The following is a 23247-nucleotide window of genomic DNA, read 5'->3' on the forward strand; positions in this document are numbered from 1 at the left end:
CTGTTATCGACAGTCGACTTTTCTACGGCCTCGAAATTACCTGCTTAGCCACCGAGAAGCTGAACCGCATCCTCGCTCCGGTATACAATACCTACGTACGCATCGTATCCGGCCTCCTACCTTCCACGCCCGCAGACGCCGCTTGTGCAGAAACCGGAGTCCTCCCTTTCCGCTATCGATCTGCTGCAGCCTCTGCCACCAAAGCCGCTGCCCTCGCTGCTAAGACATCCGGGAACGATAGGGTCTTTCTCCTCAACGAGGGGAACAGAGCCCTCCGCACTGCAGCCAACGTAGACCTCCCCCCGGTGGCCAGGGTCCACTGGCATGGAGAGAAAAGTTGGCGATCAAACGTTATCAAAATAGATAAGCGGATTAAGAGAGGATTCCAAGCCGGAGATAACTCTGTAGCGTTGAGGCGCTCTGTTGCAGAACTTCTTAGGTCGGTTTATCCGGGGCACGTTCATCGCTTTACGGACGGATCGCGATCACGGGCCGGAGTGGGACTCGGAGTGGCAGGACCAAACACCGCAACAAGTCAAAGTCTTCCGGAGGAGTGTTCCGTTTTTTCCGCAGAAGCCGCTGCTGTTCTTGACGCCGCCATCACTCCTGCAGATCAACCGATCCTTGTGCTAACGGACTCACACAGCGTCATCCAGGCGCTGGAAGCCGAAGCCCCGAGCCACCCCTGGATACAAGCCATTACACGTTTTGCCCCACCCTCAACCGTTTTTACGTGGATTCCCGGGCACTGCGGAGTTCCTGGAAACGAGGCAGCGGACAGGCTGGCGGGATCTGGTCCATCCGGACCCCGCTTCACCAGGAACGTACCACTCCTAGACGTCAGGCGTTGGATTGCGAATATCATCATGGAAGCCTGGCAGGAGGAATGGTTTCAGTCACGCACCACCCTCCTGAGAAAGATCAAAGAAACCGTACGACCTTGGCAAGACAGCCACAAGTACAAAGACCAGCGGATTATTTCAAGACTCCGGACCGGCCATGCGAGGATCTCCCACAATTTTGGTGGGACACCCTTCCACAAGGTTTGTCCAATCTGCAGCATCCCTGCCTCGGTGGAACACGTGCTGTGTGTCTGCCCAGAGTTTCAGAGGCTACGCGAACAACACCGACTCCCAGAGAGCATCAGGGAGCTACTTGGCAACGACCCCTCGACGTTGACTGCGCTGATTGCATTCTTGAAGGACGCTCACCTATACAACCAAATCTAGCCCTCTCGTCGTGGGCTGCGCTGTCCGTGTTCTTTCACCTTCCTATTTTCCTGCCGTCGGGGTATCTCTGCCGGACTGGGGCACTGTCTCTTACGGTGGAGCTCTACCTTGTTCGCGCATCCATTCCTCACCACAGTCCCGATGTAACTCCCACTTTACATTAAGTTTTTTAAAATGTTGTCTGTCCCTTTTGGTGGGTAATCAGAGCCAGTTGTACGTTATGTAATGATAGACTGAAACGCTTTCTTTCGAGGCAGGCCCTAAGCCTGACCCTCGATTATCAAATGTGATGAACTAGCCTACGGCTAAAAATCACAAAAATAAAGAAAAAAAAAAAAAAAAAAAAAACATCGTCGCGTCCGCTCGTACCATCGGACTGTCCTTGATTCTTCTTCCTCTTTTTCGTCCGCTTCACCGGGACTGGGTTGGTATCGGTGGGAAGAGTAGCGTACCTATTTGAGGTAGGTACCGAGCTACCCTCACCACTGTTTTTCTTCTCAGCTTGGTCACGAAGTCTGCTCCGGGAGCGCTGTCTTCCCATTACACGATGCGACCGACACTACTGACGACGCGACGTGCAGTATATCTGCGAACGTTTGTAACAAACCATAGGTTAATCGAACAACTCGACAGAGCGAGCAAAGACCAAACTGTACTGCTTGACGTTCAAGCAGAGAATGATGCGATGCAGTGCAAAACTTGTCTGGTACCTCTATATATGCATTTAGATTAACATTCGAAGTCCCTTCCTTTTTACATATTCTGCACAGCATACTTTGTGTACTTGTCACACAATACAAAATTCATATATTTGTGTTGGCACCGAATACTACGATGAAGCAAGCCAAAACCTTCATGACCAGGAATCTGTTCCACTATAGAACGAAAGATAATCCAATCATCGTTGCGGGGGATTCCAACGTAGACATCTCGAAAGCTGAGAATATTCGATTCGTCCAATTTATGACGAATTTTCTGCAACTCGATCTCGTATCAGACCCTAGACTGCCGACTACATTGGGTGGCACTGGCATCGATTTGGTGTTTGAAAGGAAAATACCGGAATTGCCAACCAAAAGGTTTATTACGTACTTTTCGTACCATCGCCCCTTTTTTTTACCTTGTTGTCTGCTGTAAGTTTCGGAATAATTCTTGAATATGGTTGATCATTTGCCTTATTTTATAGCCACCGACGACACAGTAGTGGCAGTAGGATGTTTACCTTTTGAACTGGGTGTTCACAGTATCCTTTTACAACAACGTCACCTTACATACCGTTCATTTTAAAACCACATCACCAAAACGGTCCTTTCGAGGGCCATGCAACATCAAAACAGCCCTTTTCAGGGCCACCACAATTTTCAAAGAAAGAGTTAGTTTGGAATATTTTCTAACACAAGAATAATTACACATGAACTGAAAAAGAATCTTATTAGTATTAAAAGGAAAATGGACACTGACCAATTATTACGCTTCGGAAGCAATTCACGGATGTCATAATAATATTGGGAATTACAAATAACGTTCATTCAAAATAGTTAACATATGTGAGTGTAGTCCTACGTCAACTGTTCGCACAACCCCATTGGGCTTGTAGTTTTTTTTTTTTATTTCGTCCCACTGTGCAACGCCGGCAAAAATCTGCCTTTTAAAAACATTTACAAAAAAAAAATTACAAAATGTAAACAAAGAACTGCCAGATGTAAAAAAGAAGTGAGGTTATCTTGACGATGCAGCTCCCTATAGGGTCGGTTGAACATTACTTTTTTGACATCAGGTGGTGGTTTGAATTTTTGAAAGAAAATAGTCGGATAGCATATATTTTGTTCCATTTTATTTAAAAACTCGAATCCACTTGAATCGACTAACAGGCAAAGAAAAACAAACCACCACTGGAGGTTAAACTGATGAACGTGGGTTCATCGCGTTAATTCGAGACGTCAGCGTGCAGCATCCTATAGACCTACACGGAACCGAAAAATTACCCAAAATTAAGTTCTTTTCATTCCTCTCCCATGTTCCGTTCAATAAGCTAATTTTCAGTAATCCGCTTACATTTGACTACGGCAAGAATAATTACTTACGCGTTGAGTTCAAATGACTCAAATTTGAGAATACCTCATATACTCATACAGTGACTCAATTCCGAATTCGTACACCACCATACAGATTTTTACTCCTAAGTTTCTAAGAGTCAATAAATATTTTTTAGACATTTCATGTATGTACAGTCATAGCCTCAAATGTGAAAAACAATGCATTATTTTTATTTCTGATAAAATGAATATTATTTTCTTGAAAATAATAAAAAATAGCATGAATGCCGAAAATAAACTCAAATCCATATTCGTACAATTTTTCGGTTTAATACTTCGTTTACTCATTGCTACTGCCATTTAATACCTTTACTCATTGCTACTGCCTTTAGGCGTTTTGGAATGCTGTCTACAAGTTTCTGGGTGTATTCAGTGGGAATTTTTGTCCATTCTTCGAGCAAATGTTTCTTCAGATCGTTTTTGTTTGAAATATGGTGGCTTCTAACTTTTTTATCAAGATATTCCCAAAGATTTTCAATGGGGTTGATATCCGGAGATTGTGGTGGAGTATCAATAACTTTTGAGCAATTGTAAAGCAGCCATGAACGTACTTTATGTGCTTTGTGTTTTGGATCGTTATCTTGGTAAAACTTAAACTCTTCATTTAATCCCATTTTGCTGGCGCTTTGCTTCAAATTTTCTTTTAGAATGTTTAAATATACATTCTGATCCATTATGCCTTCGATGAAAACCAAGTTGTCCACACCTTTAGCAGACATACAACCCCATACCATTACCCCTCCTCCACCGTGTTTAACCGTCGGTTTCAGATTTTTTACATTCAGTTCATCGTTTGGCTTTCTCCAGACAAAACGACGACCATCTGAGCCGAAGATGTTGTATTTGGACTCATCAACAAAGATGACATTTGTCCAGTAGGTCGATGGAGTGTTTTCATGCTGTTTAGTGAAATCAAATCGAAGCTTTTTATTTTTCTTGCTAATGAATGGTTTTTTTCTCGGTACACGGGCGTTGAAGTTGTTCCTTCTCAACACAGAACGAACCGTTTCCGGGCAGACCTTCACTACATTTCGCTGATTCAGTTCTTTCGTGATGTCAACAGCTGTTGTTTTTGGATTTTCTCTTATTTGTCTCATTACAAATCGTTCATCTGCCGCTGTCAACTTTTTCCTATTTAAGTTTCTAGGAGAATCGGCAATCATTTTCTCTTCTACAAACCGTTTAATGATGTACTGAACTGTTGATCTGGGTCTTTTCACCATGGTCGCAATTTCACTGAGTGATTTCCCCTCTTTATGGTGAGCGACGATAAGCTTTCGCTCCACAACTGACGTATGTTGACCCTTCCTCGCCATCGAAAAGATTTGGATCCGCAGCCTTTACTTAACAGATGCTGTTGAGTGAAAAAAAACCACACTTAGTAAGGAAAACAACTGTACGAATTCGGGATTGACCTGTTTTTCCGTGTTTAAAATATGGCTCAACGCGTAGGAAACCAAAACATGATTTTTCGAATGAAACAACTACTGCGCAATGATAGATGGTAGTCACACTACTACATCCACACCATGCCTTTAATATTAGATCTTAGATGTAGATGTGAGAGCATAATGATCAAACCCATTAAGGGTGTACGAATTCGGAATTGAGTCACTGTATTTCTTTCTTCTCTGAGTGAGATTGAACGGCCGTGTATGTCCTGCATTGTTCTAAGAATTGATAACTGTGAAAAAATATGCATTAGGATCGGAATTCCAATTTCAGCGAATGCTAAGCTAGAAATTATATTGGTATGCGTTTTATACTGTTAGTAATCCTTTCCCCTTCCCAGGTTTGCTCAATGTACATATCCAGCCTGAAAATGTCCGCGACCTAAAACTTGCCAACATCACCAAGATTGCCTCATGCGCCAACCACGTGGTCATCTTAACAGCAGACGGCAATTTATTCCTAAACAGAAATCCTCTGAGCAAGTCGCCATCTCCAGAATTGCTGCTTTCAGGCAAAAATGTGCTGGACGTAACCTGTGGACAATCCAGAACATACGTCGTTACGCATGACCTTAAGATATATGATGCAAATTCAAAGGACAACTATATAAGCTACGATCATAAAGCCAACACAAAAGAAAAGGATCATCTGAAGGATCTTGATTTGGATGATGTACCGATGATACTGGCAACTGACCAGCTGATCCTGGTCAATAAGCTACCCATACAAAAAGCACCCATAAACCAATATGTGATGCTTTGCAAGTTTATTTCGATATTGAGTGAAAAAATCTCCAATCATTGTAGTGAAGAGCGAAAGATTTCGGATCATGAGCTGAACGATCTGGAGTATATAAACAACATTGTACTGGTGGAAAAATTTAAACAGTCTTGTAATAATTTATACTACTTGCTGATACTGAACGTGACATCTTTGCGCAAATTTCTTCTGGAAGGTAATGCCTCAGCAATTATAGCAGTACAAATGCACAAGGAGCTTGTTCATCAATACCAAGAAATGCTGACAAATTATTGCAATGCTATCTCGATTGGAGTGACGTCCTTGGAGCAATCAACTTTCAAAATATTTGACGTCTTTATAGAAAACTTGAAAAGCATCAGTTTGCTGGTAGATGGTTTGAGTTTACCAGGAATACAAGAAGTCTGGCAAAAATTAAATGATACGGTAGCTGAAGAGATCGAGTTGGCTCAATCTACTGCAAGCTTTTGGAGCAATCAGAAGAACGAAGCATGGTTCTCGCTTAAAATACCTCATCGTCGAGTTGTGCTGGATTCTTTGAGCAATCCTTTGAAGCAGTCAATATTATCAATATTCTCATGGTCTTCACGAATAGTCCTGTTCTCTGACGTGATCGGTTACATTAGCGGCGATAAGGAGCTGGTTGTGTATCCCTTAGAGCTGGTTTGGCTGACGACCAATGGAAAGCCGGATAAGAAGTTCAAGCAGAAGTATCTATGCCTGATTACCCTGTACACACCAGACGAGGTGATATACCGTTATGCGTTGAATAAGGAGAATACAAAAATCTGGGTGGAAAAGTTAGAACACTATATTCGTAAGAATTTAGAGTTTCGAAGTGGTTCGTATCTATTTCGGGAAGGACACGACAAATATGGTGGCATGCAGTACGAAGGTTTCTGGAGGCTGGGAAAAATTGATGGATTCGGCAAACTGCATGGCCAGCATTGGAAGTACGAAGGAGAGCTGCATCGAGGTGAAATACGTGGATATGGGCGAATGACGAGGGCGGACAACGATGGTGTCAAGGAGTATAAAGGTACTTTTTAAACTTTATATTTGAATATTTGAAGTAACTTAGCACTTATTTTAATTATATCACGGTTAGGTGATTTCATCGATGGAAAATTTCACGGATATGGTACACTGAAAGTCGCTACACCTACAATGCAATGGCAATATGAGGGTTACTTGACAAATGAGGAGTTTGATGGATTCGGAACATTGGAAAAGGGAAACCATTGCTACAAAGGAGGTTTCACGAAAGGTTTAAAGCAAGGATTTGGCGTGTTGGTGTATAATGATGTAGAAAATCATCAGAAAAGTAAATACATAGGCATGTTCTCCGATGACAAAATGAACGGCAAAGGAATCATGGTAATTAATGATACAACGTGTATCGATAAGAATTGGTGTATTGTTGGTCATTTTGAGGATGATAAGCTGCATAACTCCGAAAAAGGAGTCGCAATCTTTCGCGATGGAAGGTCATATGAAGGACCGCTTACCTTTGAGGGGCCGATTGGAAATGGGACCTTCTTTCTACCCAGCAATGATCTGGAAAAAAATGCAATAAATCCTAATATAACCGAAGAAAGCGGATATGGGCTTTCTGGATGCTTTGGAGGAACGTGGGATGATGTTATCGTTAGCAATGGCAAACTGCAAAGGACCAAACAGACAAGTGCTGTATTGTGGTGAGAATCTTTTGATCTATAGCAATTTCGGTTAAGTATTTCTAATCAATGTTAATAATCACAGCTTAAAAGATCACATCCCAGTCGAAAGTATATGGTCATCCGTTTTTACCAGCTTTGCAAAGCACGTTTTCGGGCTCGATAACATTGACGAACTGGGTGACGGAGCCGAAATCTGGAACAAGATAGCCATCAACATGGGTCGGGCAAGGCGCAAACAGCTGCTCGAAAAAGCTGGTTTCGAGGACAAATTTTCCGATTTCGACTACGAATCAATCGCTAGATTTTGTCAGGAAGGTCATGAACTGACTTTGTCGTCCGAAACGCCAGAAAAATCACTGAATGACACGGTAGATTTAAAAGATAACAATTTGACTTTATCAGACATACTGAATGTCGTTCCTGAATTCGGAAGGACCGAAATCGATGATAAAGATTGGAGGAAATTGAAGGAATACCTTAGCAATGCATTTGAGAACAAGGTCCATCCGCTGTACCATCTTTACGATATTCTTGTGAACTGTTTCGTCGGAACATACTCTCAACCGGAAAAGGATTCATTCCTTTGTGAAGTAGCGAAGCAAGAACTGATGGCAATGATCGATCGTATCTACACCTCATTTATAGTGCGTATGTTTCCAGCTTTGAACAATTTAAACAAGTAAGGAAGTAGCTCCGAAGTAAGATTAACTATACTGCCGGTGGACGCAAAAATGTAATCTGTCATCTACGCACATGGGACAGTTATGCATCCGCCGTCAGTTTATCACTCACCTGAAGGTTACTAAATGGTTGTTTTTTTCCAACATACAGTGACCTCAATCCGCTTGAACTGATGTATCCGATTGTTTTGACCGATACAATCTATCTATCACTGCTTCAGCTGTACGTACATCAGTATAGAAAGTTGGACGAACTATACCGACAAAAGATGCTATTCTTCGAAGGTCGAACAGATGAGTTTATCATGCAGCATATGGAATACAAAGAGTATGTTTTGTTCATTTCACTATTGCCACAGACAAACAGATATAACACATTGAATATTTCTCATAGTAAAACATCGTCGCTAAAACATTACCGCCATCTGTTGAGTACACTATGGTGGGTAGTACGCAGAACGGATGGCAGTAGTGTGTAAACGTGTAAACGTAAGGAAATTGACGATGCGCGCCACAGGTGGCGGTACTACCAACTATGATACTTTTAAATTTACCGTTAAATGCTTGCTCAATGAACAACTTGCGAGTGTTACACACTTAGTTTTTTTTTTCTACCGAGCTCGGCTGTGCTGTTTGTCTGTGCTATTACCTTTATCATGTTCCACACACTTCATCTTCTTGTTACAGGGCTTATATGCTGAATAATATCAATTTCAAACAAGCGGTGGATCTTTTCACCAGCATCAAGGAAAAACGCACTCCTTGCAAAACGATGGATATTATACGAATAGTTTTCAATCTTCTCAACACCACACTGGTTGAGAACAGTAAGTTGGATGATTTTTTTTTTTAATTATTATTGAAATGATTAGCAAATTTTAATTCTTATAGAAAAAGACGGCGCCGATGCCCTGATGCCGCTAACGGAGATACTCGTAGTGAAGGCGAATGTACCGCATTTTGGTGCAGAAATCAGTACCTTGACAGGGTTGATGACCTTTGATGGAAACATCGATTACTTAATTACAATGTTGCAAGCCATGTACAAACATTTGCTTAATGTGAATCTATGCATGCCGGAAAACTGATAAGTGGTAAAGCTAAGAAGTGGCTTTGTACAGACCGTTGTAGTACCTATTTACGAAAATATATTCTGTAGCATGGTCAATCGTACAAGCGGATTGTTATACTCAAAAAAATATGCACGTCCGATCTACGTGAAAACATAAGTAGCTTTCGTCCATCCTACTTTTCACGTAACATTTACGTTAATATCATGTAGCCAAAAACATTCCCATTCAGTGGTCAACGTGAACAGGCGTGGTGGTTTGCCCCGTAACTTGGGTAGTTCACCTTTTCGTGGTACGTTACGGGATGTAAGATCTACCACCGATTCCTAGTTCTGACTACTTCAAACTAGGGGAAGGATTTTTCAGTAATCCAAGGAACACATCTTAGTTCTTGTTACTTTTTATGCCTTGTTGATAGTGACAAGACTCGGCTTTGTCCACCGAGGATGATCTTGAAACAAGGAAAACATGAGTTAGTTGGGCATCTATGTGATTCCTAATATTCTATTCGTTGTTCCCTAGACTAGGGTTCTGATGCATGGTCATTATCGGTGCCATTCCCTAATTTTGTTGCTAAGGAATACAATTTTGACTGACAAAGGGGCGCGCCTTTGGAGGGTGTTTCAATACTCTGAAGGGTATAAATAGTGGGACCTTTCAATTCTAGATAGAGCTGGAATAAGGGCGTAACAGCCTTTGTAAACAATGACTTATCTCGTTGATTTCTAAGAATTCAAGGCACGCCTACACCAACCAACATATCCATCGGGCAGGGTAAGTCTTCCCTTACTCGATGGTGATGTCGATTTGCCAGTGAGAGCCATGACTTTCAAGCAGAGTTAATGTACACGTGCATCCATCCCGCGTGATAGAGACACGCTTGCTATAAGATCGTAGGTGCCTGGTACATTTCGAGACGTATTATTTCGCGTTTCTTTTTTGTTTCTGCGTGCCTCATTCGTGTCACATGTGCTGTGTCTCATGAGCTAAGCTCGGCGAGCTCCAGGGAGATCGGCAGCGTACCTACGTCCTGCGTGCATGCTAAAAGTGGCTGGTTGGTGGAGAACTGTTGTAGTCCTGTCACATTCTCGTGTTGCTGGTACAACTGATTGATTTCAATCAGTTGATATTCAGTTTTTGAGAGTTGAAAGATTGTGGTTTTATAGAAGTATTTCAAGCGGAAGATGTGTTAAACGATTACGAACCAATTACCGGCGGGGTTATTTGCTACCGATCCATGCGCATGGAATTTTCATGGTTCAAAATATTGATTTAGCTCCATCAAGTTCAAACGATTTCAAATCAGCACCTGATCATACCTGATCATCGAACGGCGTTCGGTTACAACGAACCACTAACAACTATGATGCGTACGTTTACGGCTGTCGAAGAATTATTCGAATTTGGGGAATCTTCATCTCGCTTTTTGGCACGGATTAGAAACACTTGAATTGTTTTAGCTTTAAGGTTGTTTCATGTAGACAATAGTCCGATGAATAAAATTAAATAATAATAATAATAATAATAATAATAATAATAATAATAATAATAATAATTCTCACAAAATTTGTTCTCAATAGGATGCGAACTCATATTGCACTTGGCCCTTTGAAGTTTTTGTGGGAATTGGAAAATTGAACGTTAGGATTATTAGTTATTGATTGATTAGGAAGATAATGTTCTTCTGACATGGTTCATTTACTGTTCAGCAGACAAAAAATTGAGGCTATTATGTCATAAGGGCAAGATGCAGTGTTGCCCTGAAAACAGCCGATTAATCCTACCAGCACGTTATCAACTTGGAAATTAATTAAGAACAAATTTTCTTGACATTCAACAAAGTTGTAGCTGGGAAATTTTCACGTAAGAGGGGGGGGGGGCTCTGATGGACAACTTTTCCGTAAATCATTATGGTGCAGGGCTAGAACGATGAGGACAAAAAATACACTTTTCTTATAGTAATTCCCATATAAACTTCAAAGAGCCAGTGCAGAATCAGTTCGCCACCAAATTAGTTCAAATTTTGGGATATTGATCAGCCTGATTTGGATCCGATTGATCTTGGTGGATCAAATTGATAGGTATTTTGCAGCTGGCAGAGAACCAATAGTTCGGAGGGCCCTTTAAAAAAAACTTCGTTGTTGAAATTGATTCGTATGACTTCATCCATCAGTATTTTCAGCCTTTCAAGCTGTAGCCGACATAACTAGTTAATTCAAACATCTACTTAAATTTGAGAACTGTTCAAATATATTTAGACAAAAAGCATGGTATGTTCGTCCCAAGTAGAAGTCAACCTGAAAATATGATGAGAAATAAGAAAACTGGATTGTAAATTTTGGGATGAATCCAACATGTTTGTCACACTCAACGGTCAGTATATGAATCGAAAACCATGTTTTCCAAAATGTTTATTTAGTAGGTTCAATATCTTTGAAAGCTCTGTGGAGCCGAAGGACTAAACAAATATTCCAATGGAGATCTAAATCGATTTCCTATATTATTTTTTTTTTGTTTGCAACGTATCGAATCTCGACAGATCCACAAACCCTTTCTGTCGAGGATGCTGATGTTCGTTTTTGCATGCTTTATCGGCCTCCTGGTCCTGAGGGCACGTCCATTATCACTACCTCTTCATGCAGCACTTCTACCACTTCCTCTGTTGATTTGCTGGTGCTGTCTGACAATGCACCTACAGCCACTACACCAGGGTACGAACTGCTATCCGAGTTGCAAGGAATTTTGTAGTTCTTCAAGAAACTTCTTGGTACTTCAGGGAACTTTTTAAAAGTTCAGGAAAATTTCTTGAAGTGCAGATTTTTCTTTAAAGTTCAGCTAACTTTGTAGAAGCTCACTGAACCTTATTGAACTTCGTAGAGTTTCATCGAACTGCTTCGATAACTTTTCTTCTACGTTCCTGAAAAAGTTATAAGACAACGACACTTCATACACCTTGCAGCTCGTAATTGACAGTATGGGCTGAATGAGGCTATTCATACTGTCGCTAATGTGATTAGTAACACTTATGCTTCGTTTGACACTAATGTTCCGTTAACTGTTTTCACTAGAACATTATATTATGTTTTATGCATTAAGACCAATATATGTCAGATGAATCATGAGCTAAATTTAGTGAAATTATTTGAAATTATGAGATCATGGAAAAGTTCAGAAAAATTCGTAGAAGTGGGAACTTTATACAAGTTTAGGTATCTTCGTAGAAGTTTATTGTTTAATGGCAGGGAACCTCTTTATTATTCAGGGACCTTTTTTATAACTTCAGAGCTTTGATGAAACCTCATGGACTTGAAATAGTTCAGAGAATTCCGCACAAATTCAGTAAATTTCGGGCGTCGAGCTTTGCGCAAAATCAACGAGAAACGTAGACGTGAAGCAAGCTTGGATGAAGTTTTGTGGACTGCGTAATAATTCGAGGAACTGCGTATAACTTCATAGAAGTACAGGGCATTTTGAAAAAGTTTAGGGAATTTCGTAAAGATAGAATACTTTAGGGATCTTCGTTTCAGTTTAGGGAACTTCATAGCAGTTTGCCAGAGATTTTAAAAACCTCAATGAACTTCCTGAAGATGAAGATTTTGGCCCACCGTTTAATTTCAAGGTACTTTGAAATTTGAGTAAATTTTCTAAAACCTAAGGAAATTTTGTAGATGTTCAGGAAACGTTGCATAAGTAACAGGATATTCTTTCAGATATGCTCCCTATACAGCCAGGAAGTTTTAAAAGATCAGCATTTGCTGATGTTCTTCTGATCTGAATTAGAGAGTTGCTAAAAAAAGGATGACTTAAGAATGTGCTTAAGTTTTTGAATATCATAATTTTTCAAATGGATAGATCAACTTTCAACACGGTATTTTCCAAATTTAAACCATACACTCTGGTAACATGGTGGCAACATGGTGATTTGATCGGTTGATCTGTTGCAGGTTGTAGCAATGGCTGTACCACTTTCTGGTTTGTTGTAGCGAGATGGTGGTCACTTTGTGGAATTGGTGCCGATACTCAGGCACTTCCTTCTGACACTGTTGGTATACAAAGGCAAGGTCGCCCCGTTATCTAACCGAAAAGGTTATTTCTTCTTAGCGATTACGGACATTGACGCGAAAACGATGCCATCGAAATCCGCAGAGCAATGGTCAGCAGAAGCCACCTAGATCGTACCGTGCCAACCAGAAAGCGATTTGAAGGAACAGAACAGAAGGTCGGTAGACTTGGTGATATTAATAATTGGAATGGTAAATATATCACTGCACTGGTCTACACGCTCATCTGAGTTAAAGCCAACGATGCCCGCTCATGTCACTATTTTGCTGCAACTATTTAGCATATACCGCGCCATCACCCAGTGGGTCACCGCTTCTGTTATAGAATTTATCTGAATGCTCGATCGCATGAGGCACATTAAAAAAAAATCTGAACATTTTTAAAGTAATGGTAACAAAGTACAAGTGAACGTGTAAAGGTAATACGCCAAGAAAAAATGTTCTGCAAAAAAATCTATCACCCATTGAATTATCATAACATTGCTGCATTTGTAGCATTCCGATATAATCTATTCGTATTTTGAATTCCATCTAACAAAATATACCAGTTGTGTTGCCGATGAATGGTTAAATTTCGTTGAAAATGTGTGAACGTCATGCAACGGTCAAATCCCCGTACTAAACAATACCGATTCACTTTTTGTAGAATTTTTGTCCATTCTATATTTTGAAAATAACGTGTGTGTTAGTCATGCAAGTGCAGTTAAGTGTTGAACCGGAAAAAATAAACAAAGAATATTCTAATTGACCGGCAAATTAATGGCTTTTGCTATTAGAGGATTTCAAGAATTTAAGCACTGCAAATATATGCTACCTTTCCTCTAAAATAGAATTTGTGCAAACGCAAATGAAATGTCGGTCAAAGCAACCAAGTTTCAACAGCCTGTATTTCGCTTACTTACACCTTCCAGAACTTCGAGCTTAGCTTCGCCAGGATTTTTGGGTGTCGCGTTTGTTTCTCGCTCGTATCTTATTCTCGCGTGTCTCTTTCTCGCTCGTCACATGTTGTTTTCGTTGCGACGGGAGACGGTTTGTTGAGAGTCTCGGCAGCACATTTTTGCACACACGAGAAAAATGTAACTCTGGTTTCAAGAAATCATCGAGAGAAGTCATTGTTTACAAAAGCTGTTACGCCCTAATTCCAGCTCTATCTAGAATTAGAGTCGGATCCTTGCGATAAATGCAAGAATGACAAGTGTAAAAAAACGAATACTTCATCATTTCTCAATGGACATAGACGAGTGCACGGATGGATTTGAGTTCACTCACTCGACAAAAAGTGACACAACAGCGGGGCCCTGTTTACTAAAAAATGAACACATGAATAATACTCACGTAACATTTGAAACGGGTCTATCAACTTATGTACACAAAACTTGTTAAGCCTTTTTCACGCGGACAGAATACGTTCACGCAAACTAACAACACCATCGGGCAGATGAGATTCTCCCCTTCCCGATAGTGCTCTTGGTTTACGTAAGCATACTTCGGTTCTCGTGCAACTTGTTTTGAAAAATTGATAATCCATTTTCAAATGTTATGCGAGCATTATTCATGTGTTCATTTTTAGTAAACAGGGCCGCGCTGTTGTGTCACTTGTTGTCGAGTGAGTGCAACCTGGTATACAAGGTGTGGAGATCTATCCCTGACGTATGTGTTGGTATAGAGGGAAAAATGTAAACTTTGCGGGAGACGATGGTGAAGACGTCATAACACTCGAACGGAAAATTTGCGAAATAAGAAGTAAAACAAATCCTAGCTATTTGTGCATGATGGTTTTGCTTGATTGTATTCTTTTGTAAAGTCGCCGCGAAGTATCAGCTGGCAATTTTTATTGTATGATAACTTCTTACTTGAAAACAGGCAAAAAATCATAAACAGGCTGCTTTTTCATGGTATACAGTGTGATAATTCAATAATCAATTAATTATCTCAACATTTAGTAGCAGACCATTCATAAATTTTGGTAACATACATAAATTTTATAATCCATATTAATTTTCCTATGCAAGCGCCGATCGAAACAAACGCTATGACGTCACTACAAGAGTGATTGAGTGAACGAAAGAAACGAATCGTGCGAAGCGGAATGAAAGCCGAGTGAAAAACGAAGTGCACCAATACATTCAGGCCTACAATTCCACACCTTGTATAAGCAAACCCCACACGCATCAATATATTGACGCGAAGGGGAATTATTGACAATAATATTGATGATGTGAATTCAAAAATATTGTCAATCTCGATATATTGACGTCAATATAGAATGTATTGACAATACGATTATTGTCAATAAAAGTAATCGTGTAGGGTCCACTATAGACCAGGTTGGAGTGAGTGAACTCAAATCCATCCGTGCACTCGTCTATGCACTAGACACTACACTGATCCAAAACATCCGCAATACTTCGAATGATTATTGCATTGCTCGAGCCCTTTAACAATATACATTTGAATTTCGGATGATTTTCTTATGGTTGAATTCGTCGTCAGATGATGAACATCCATATGACTGTCATCCAAATACAGGATGATTTTCGTTTGAAAATTAGCTATAAAACATACGACACTCAGAGGACAAACATTTAAGAATAGTTTGACATGCAAGTGCTTTTAATTAGCTTTATAATTTGATTATCTACATTTCCATACTGAATAGCCATAATAAGCCATTCCATTATGGATACAAATTTTTTTCGTGGTGGAGGAAACCTCCTCCACCACGAATTAGCCAAACATTGGTTTTCATCCTTTACCTATGTTCGTAACAGCTCTGATAGCAATGCATATGCTTCCACCTCGCTTGTCAGCTCAGATCAGCAAATGACATTCGATAGAATTATTTACATCATCGTTTTGAATGATTTGCGTTATGGGGCTGAACCAATACCAAATGCATTTCCATTTAGTATGACAGTCATTCTGCAGAGAGCATTACGCATTTCAAATGAGGCCCTATCCCTTCTCATAATAATTTTCATGCAGTATTCTAGAGGAAAATCATCTGATTTCAAAACAACCGTCATCCGGTTGCATGTATCATTCGAAAAAGCGATTTCGGTGTTTTGTTTTTAATGGTCTGAGGTTTCATTCGATCAGAGGATGATGTTTGTGTACAGTGTAGGTATTGACCAATGCACGGAATGAACTGCATGAACAAATTTGACGTTTGAGCGGTGCCGCACAGAAAAACAAAACTACCCACCGCTTGGGTTTTTTAAACTCAAATTTGAGTTATTTGACCTCTGTCCGTTTCATTTCCTCTCGCTATTGTTGTCAAAAATAGAACGAAAGATTCGACTCAACCGTCTAGTTCCGTACAAGAAGCCAAAATTGAGTAATATGCGATATACCCAAATTTGAGTTAATTGAACTTAATTTTGGGTAGAAAAAATTGAAAATTACTTAGCGATGGGTAATTTTTTTTGCCGTGCTTAAATGCAAACTACTTTGAGCCGGTTTACCCAAATTTGGCTTATTGTACGGAACATGGGAGATGAGTGAAAAGAACTTAATTTTGGGTTGTTTTGAATTTCTGTGCGTGTTAACTAAAAATGAACACATGAATAATACTCGCGTAACAATTAAAAATGGCCTATCAACTTATGTGCACAAAACTTGTTAGACATTTTTCGCGCGAACCGAAGTTCGCCAATGCAAACCAACAACACCATCGGGTAGCGTGAATTATCCCCTTTCCGATAGTGGTTTGGTTTGCGTGGGTGTTCTTCGGCTCGTGAGACAAGGGCCTAACAAGTTGTTTATAAAAGTTGATAGGACCTTTTCTAAAGTTACGCGAGCATTACATCATGTGTTCATTTTTAGTAAACACGGCACCGCTCAAAAGTCAATTTTTTTCATGAGTTCATTCCGTGCATTGGTCAATTCGATGATGTATAATGAACTCATTTGTTCATTTCGCTTGAACGTGACAGAGAAGATTTTCAAAACAAACACAATTCATCTACACTGGGTTGAAGCGCTACTCCTTACGTGTGTTGGTAAATGATAAAAGCAGACACTGGTGTTAGGTCCCGAACAGAGGAAAAAACGCGTGGTAGATTATCTTTTCGTGGTGCGTTACTAGCATTAAGGAATACCATCTAAGCCTAGTCCAAACTACTTCAAACTAGGAACAGGATTATTTTTGTAACCGAATGAACACATATTAGCCCTTTTATGCTTATGCCTTGTTGACAGTGACACGACTTGGCGCTGTCCACCGAGGATGATCTTGAAACAAGGAAAAAACTAGTTAGGAAGTAATTTTACGTAATTCCTAATCTTTTATTCACTGTTCTCTAGTTTGAAGTGATTAAGACTATGAAGTTTTTCTCCACAGTGCTCAATCGCTCCCAAAATTTAAACTCTTTGGGTAAGAAACTGACTTGGCACAGGGAGTGAATGATCAAACAAAATATCGTCGTCGTAGTTTCGCTCGCTAAAAGGGAAAGGAAGGTAATTTTATATTTTTGATTTCTATATGGGGATTCACTTTGTGAAAATCGAAAATTGTGAATGATTTTGAACATTCATAACTTAGCTGCCCCTGGACCAATTTCAATAATTGTATCACCAATCGATCAGAATTATTTCTACGCAATACTTCCGACTGATGATTTTCAACAACTATTGAAAATGTGCTAATGTCAAGCATTGTCCAATGTACAAATAAAAAGTGATAATTTTATCACGGTTTTCATGAAATAAATGTTCTTCCCAAACCCAGTCGTCATAATCGAGTAACAATTGGTTGCACATCATTCTGTTTTAACCTGAAAAGATATAGAAGAGCGCTGCTGTCTAGCCTCAACTCATGGATTCTCTGCTTGATCGTCAAGCAGTTCAGTTCAGCGTTAGCTCACTCTTCAGAGTTGTTCGAAAAGTTTCTGGCGATAGTGTTCGCGCTCTCTCTTTCGCGGTTTTTTTTCTGTGCGGTGAAGAACAAGAACCCCGGTGAAGGAAGCTCTGATGTACATACATCCAACAGGTTTGCTGTTCTCTCCATGATTGAGAATATCCAGCCAGCTGTGACGGAAAAACGCAGCAAGAAGAGGAAGAAAACTCGGGGCCAGTCCGATGGCACGATTGGTCGCGACGATGCCTCTGCGACGAACGAAGATTTCGGTGACGCTGCCGAAAAAGAAAATACTGCCGCTGGTAGTGAAAAATGGCCATCTTAACGAGCTCTTCGCGGATCTGGCGTCGCTGGGCGTCAAACCTGAGGACATCCAAGGTGGAATTCTTCAACCACGACATTCCCGGTCAGAAACCGTTCAAGGTGGTCATCAGGGGCCTTCCAAACTTCGACCCGAAGTTTATTGAACATGAAATCAGGAACCGGTACAAGCTGGCCCCAAGCTCCGCCTATCGGATGACAAGGAAGGACGAAAATTTGAAGGCCTATCCGGATTCCCTTCCCCACTTCCAGAAGGGAACGGTGACGCTCAACGCGCTGAAAGCCATCCGCTCCATCAATTCCATCATCATCCGCTGGGAGCCATATCGTGGCGGCCTTCGCGATGTGACTCAGTGCAACATTAAGCCATAGAGGTAACTCTAAGACCACTGGGTCCCGAAGAAAATCATTATTATTTCAAGAGCAAATTTTCATTACGTCGAATGTAACAAAGGTAAACAAAGTCGAGCTATCAGTGTCAATCAATTCTCCTGCTATTACACTATATACTGTCCGAATATAGGATCAAATCCTATTTTTAAATTTATTTGCCAGTCAAATTGCTTTTTGACGTAATCACCTTCCGATAAAAATAGTTTTCGATGTTACTTAAGTCACCCAATTTCTATGGAGATGCCGTTTGACTTAAGTAACAGCGCTGAGAAACCCGTGAAAAGTGTACGTTCGTCGTTTCGCTTTCTCATTATTAAAGTGAATAAATCGAACTGTTTGTTGCTAAGATAATTTCGGTAGTCCTAAAATGATGAATGGGCTGCACGTAAGAAGATGTAATTGATAATTGTCCCGAATATCCTGGTAAATACACTTTGACTTAAGTAACAATAGGGGCCACCAAACGACGTATAATAACTTTTGACTCAAAAACCAGTATTTTTTAGCATGAAAGCTAGCGATTTGCATTTGTATGATTAAAACCCTGCTAAATATGTTAAACATTGCTATCACTATGAGATTATATGTGTTTACTTGGAAATAGGAATAACTTTTCGGTCATCAAAACAAAACTTTATTTTTCTCGGATTGGTGCGAATGTTACTTACGACATAATGAAAATTTGCTCTTGATTTTAGGCTCACTCAGTACCAGAACAACGGTCCCAAGCAGTCCCAAGCTATTTCACTCACCCCTGCATGTTCTGCATGAATCCACACACCCCTGATGTTATCTGTCAAACTTTCATAGCGAATCAAAACAAACATAGTGTAGTAATAGAATTTCAACTAGAATAGGGTACGTTAATCGTTTGCTTGGGACCAATAGGCTACTAAAGTGGTGAGCCAATTTAAAATCGTTAGTTTCGTATTGATTGTTGATTAAGCCACGCTGTGGCAATTGCGCTCAAAACCACGCCACCCCCGAATGTGCTGCGGATGAAGCTGTGGCGTCCAAATGTGCCAACTGTGGTGGTGCTCACTAAGGATCTGACAAGCAGTGCCCTAAACGTGAGGATTTCAAGCGCATCCGAAAACAGGCGTCCACCAACAATCAACCAGGACGAAGGAAGGATAAGCGAATTCGCGGGTGCGATCTGCTCCCTCTCAAACGTCAGGATCTTCTGCTGGACAAAGCACTCCATCTTCCCCTGGATTCTGGAGACAACCAACAATGCAAAACAACATCCCCGATCTGTTTTCAGCGGATGAACTGATGGAAATTTTCGTCAACATGACCGGTGTTCTACGTAAGTGCCGCAATAAGCCCGAACAGATCCAAGTGCTCGGTAAGTTCATCATCCAGTATGTTTTCTAAATCGCTAACCATCGCTACCTGGAACGCTTGCACTGGAAGAGCTCCGCAAGCACAGCATCGACGTGGGTCTTCTACATATCTGAGACCCACCTAAACTGCCCATAATCGCATATCAGTCCCATATGGATAGGAAATCAAGCAAAGATGGGACTGATATGCGATTATGGATAGTAAAGTCCGGTGACAGTTTCTGGTTGCTTGACCACAACATTATCCGGCTTGATCACACCAGCTCCAGGGGGGTGGTGTAGCGGTCATCGTCAAAAAGGGAATCAAGTTCTGCACTCTGCCCCACATCCGCACTTCTATCATCGAGGCCGTTAATGTGGAGGTGGAATCACCAACTGGCAACGTCCGGTTTATCGCTGTTTCCTACCCCCGCCAGTGTACCAACAATCAATACGAAACTAACGATTTTAAATTGGCTCACCACTTTAGTAGCCTATTGGTCCCAAGCAAACGATTAACGCATAGAGGTAACTGTAAGACCACTGGGTCCCGAAGAAAATCATTTTAATTTTTGGCTCACTCAGTACCAGAACAACGGTCCCAAGCAGTCCCAAGCTATTTCACTCACCCCTGCATGTTCTGCATGAATCCACACACCCCTGATGTTATCTGTCAAACTTTCATAGCGAATCAAAACAAACATAGTGTAGTAATAGAATTTCAACTAGAATAGGGTACGTTAATCGTTTGCTTGGGACCAATAGGCTACTAAAGTGGTGAGCCAATTTAAAATCGTTAGTTTCGTATTGATTGTTGATTAACGTACCCTATTCTAGTCGAAATTCTAGTACTGCGCAATGTTTGTTTTGATTCGCTATGAAAGTTTGACAGATAAAATGAGGGGTTATTGGTTTTTCCTATGTTTCGAGGGGTGAATCGTTTAGCTTGGGACCGAAGAGAGTACCAGAGCTGAGCCAAAAAGTTGAGCATGTTATTTCGGGACCTTCTAGTCTTAGAGTTACCTCTATGAGTGTACTGCAAGCAACGGACTAGGAATCCAATTCAAGAACAACCTGACTGCCATCACCCGTACTAGCTCCCGATTCATTGTTGGGGGTGACCTGAATGCCCGCCATGAAGTTTGACGGAACTACCAGTGAAACCGGAACGGTTGTCTATTGTTCGACCACGCACAACATGGACTGTACCATAGAGGTAACTCTAAGACCACTGGGTCCCGAAGAAAATCATTATTAGTTTTGGCTCACTCAGTACCAGAACAACGGTCCCAAGCAGTCCCAAGCTATTTCATTCATCCCTGCATGTTCTGCATGAAGGGACATACCCCTGATGTTATCTGTCAAACTTTCATAGCGAATCAAAACAAACATAGTGTAGTAATCGAGGGGGACGACTCTATCTACGATGCAGAAAAGATTGTGTTTTGCTGTGACTAGCTGCGCGCACGCTGAGTAGATAAAAAGAAGATTGATGACGATTCTGATGATTTCCTGCAAAAAGATGATGCGCGATGCAAGTAGATGCGACAAATAAAAGTAGATTTTTCGAAGATTGATTCGCTAGTGTGAGATTTGTTGAGCATCTAAACATGAGATTTAGATGTGTCGCCCCCCTCGGTAGTAATAGAATTTCAACTATAAAAGGGTACGTTAATCGTTTGCTTGGGACCAATAGGCTACTAAAGTGGTGAGCCAATTTAAAATCGTTAGTTTCGTATTGATTGTTGACTGTACACTGTGCAGTTTCCGGAAGATCCAACTTTAATCACTCCGGCGGGAGATCCCTCCACCCTGGACTTTTTACTGTCGAACATCGGACTATCCAAACCGGAGGCGCACAACGATCTCAGCTCCGACCATGGTAAATCAGGCAGTCTTAGCATAGAGGTAACTCTTAGACTAGAAGGTCCCGAAGAAACGTGCTCAACTTTTTGGCTCAGCTCTGGTACTCTCTTCGGTCCCAAGCTAATCGATGTACCCCTCGAAACATAGGAAAATCCACAAACCCCTCATTTTATCTGTCATACTTTCATATCGAATCAAAACAAACATACTGTAGTACTAGAATTTCAACTAGAATGGGGTACGTTAATTGATTTGCTTGGGACCAGTAGGCTAGTCAAGTAGTGAGCCAATTTAAAATAGTTAGTTTCGTATTGATTGTTGGTCTTAGTCTATTGTCGAGATTCGACAAATAAAATTAAGCGTGTAGCGAAAAAACCTACTCATTATTTTATCTGCGATATATTCGTTCGTTTGGATTGATTGCTACCATGGTGGGCGTTGGCCAAATTTGGATTTTTCAGATATAATCCTAAGTAGGACCTAGATTATTTAATACTCTAGTAACCTCAAGTCCGTGCTCTGTCACAATGTTTCATTGTGATTAATCAATACTCAAAGGTGTAAAATATAAATTTGGGGTGAATTTGAAAGAAAGGGAACTTGGAGTGTAGAGCTCACTGCCCACTGGACGATTCTGAAGCCTGGCCAAGTGAGTGGGGTATGGGTTTATTTGATTGAACGTCATTTCCAATGTATATATTGATACATTCAAACCATTGGCATTTGAGATAGGACTGAGATAGGATGTGGAGGGCCCGCTTACGGGGAGCGTAACCCATGTTATGGTTTCCATTTATTGAATAGTTCAGATGGGTTAGAAATGACAGGGTCATAGTGAGAAAATGTACAATATGGGGTCCGTTCACTGATCAAAATCAGATTCACATTTTAGGCCCTGCCCAAGAATAAGGGGATTGACAATGTTTTGTCAAGTTTTACTTTGCATTTGCATTTTGCATTTAATACTCTAGTAAATCACTCACTGGGTTATATGTCTTAGATCAGTTCCAGATTAGTTTGCTATTAATATCTTCTGCATCGCAGTTTGCAAGCTGGCGTTTTTTTTTTTAGCAAAACAACAAAATCTTCTATCTCTCTCTTTATTCTTTTAATCTTTTACTATCCCCTAATCGGACGCTAGTGGGACCAACAAGCCTGCTAGTGAAAGGAAAGTCGGTATGCTATACGGTCTAGCATAGGGCACGACTAAATTTCCGTAGGTTAATGCCTGGCTTAAGTGCAGATCGGTAGGCAGCAGCCGGCCAGGGTGTGAACTGAGCAATTTTTTTTTTTTTTTTTTTGTAAAAATATTGTTTATTTAGTTTTTAATAATAAATAACACATTCAAACAGATAAAAAATTTAATTATTCTTCTAGATTTAGAACAAACTCTAGCTCACCTACATCGATTCTACTATTAATATTGGCATTAATAAAGTTGATGTATTTTATAAAAAT

General features: G+C 40.6%; 2 protein-coding genes across 1 annotated transcript; both read left to right on the top strand.

The window, feature by feature from the left end:
* Positions 1-23247, top strand: part of Tdh (L-threonine dehydrogenase) — a 470436-nt gene that overhangs the window by 289382 nt on the left and 157807 nt on the right.
* Positions 6892-9005, top strand: LOC135706409 (alsin homolog). The gene is made up of 5 exons (XM_065228018.1): positions 6892-7233; positions 7298-7894; positions 8047-8223; positions 8583-8722; positions 8787-9005. The coding sequence occupies exons 1-5, from the start codon at positions 6893-6895 to the stop codon at positions 8981-8983; spliced, it is 1452 nt and encodes a 483-aa protein (XP_065084090.1). The 5' UTR covers position 6892; the 3' UTR covers positions 8984-9005.

The sequence above is a fragment of the Ochlerotatus camptorhynchus genome, unplaced genomic scaffold, assembly GCF_037179485.1.
Source record: "Ochlerotatus camptorhynchus isolate MF236.1 unplaced genomic scaffold, CSIRO-AGI_Acam_v1.1 ptg000277l, whole genome shotgun sequence".
Taxonomy (NCBI): domain Eukaryota; kingdom Metazoa; phylum Arthropoda; class Insecta; order Diptera; family Culicidae; genus Ochlerotatus; species Ochlerotatus camptorhynchus.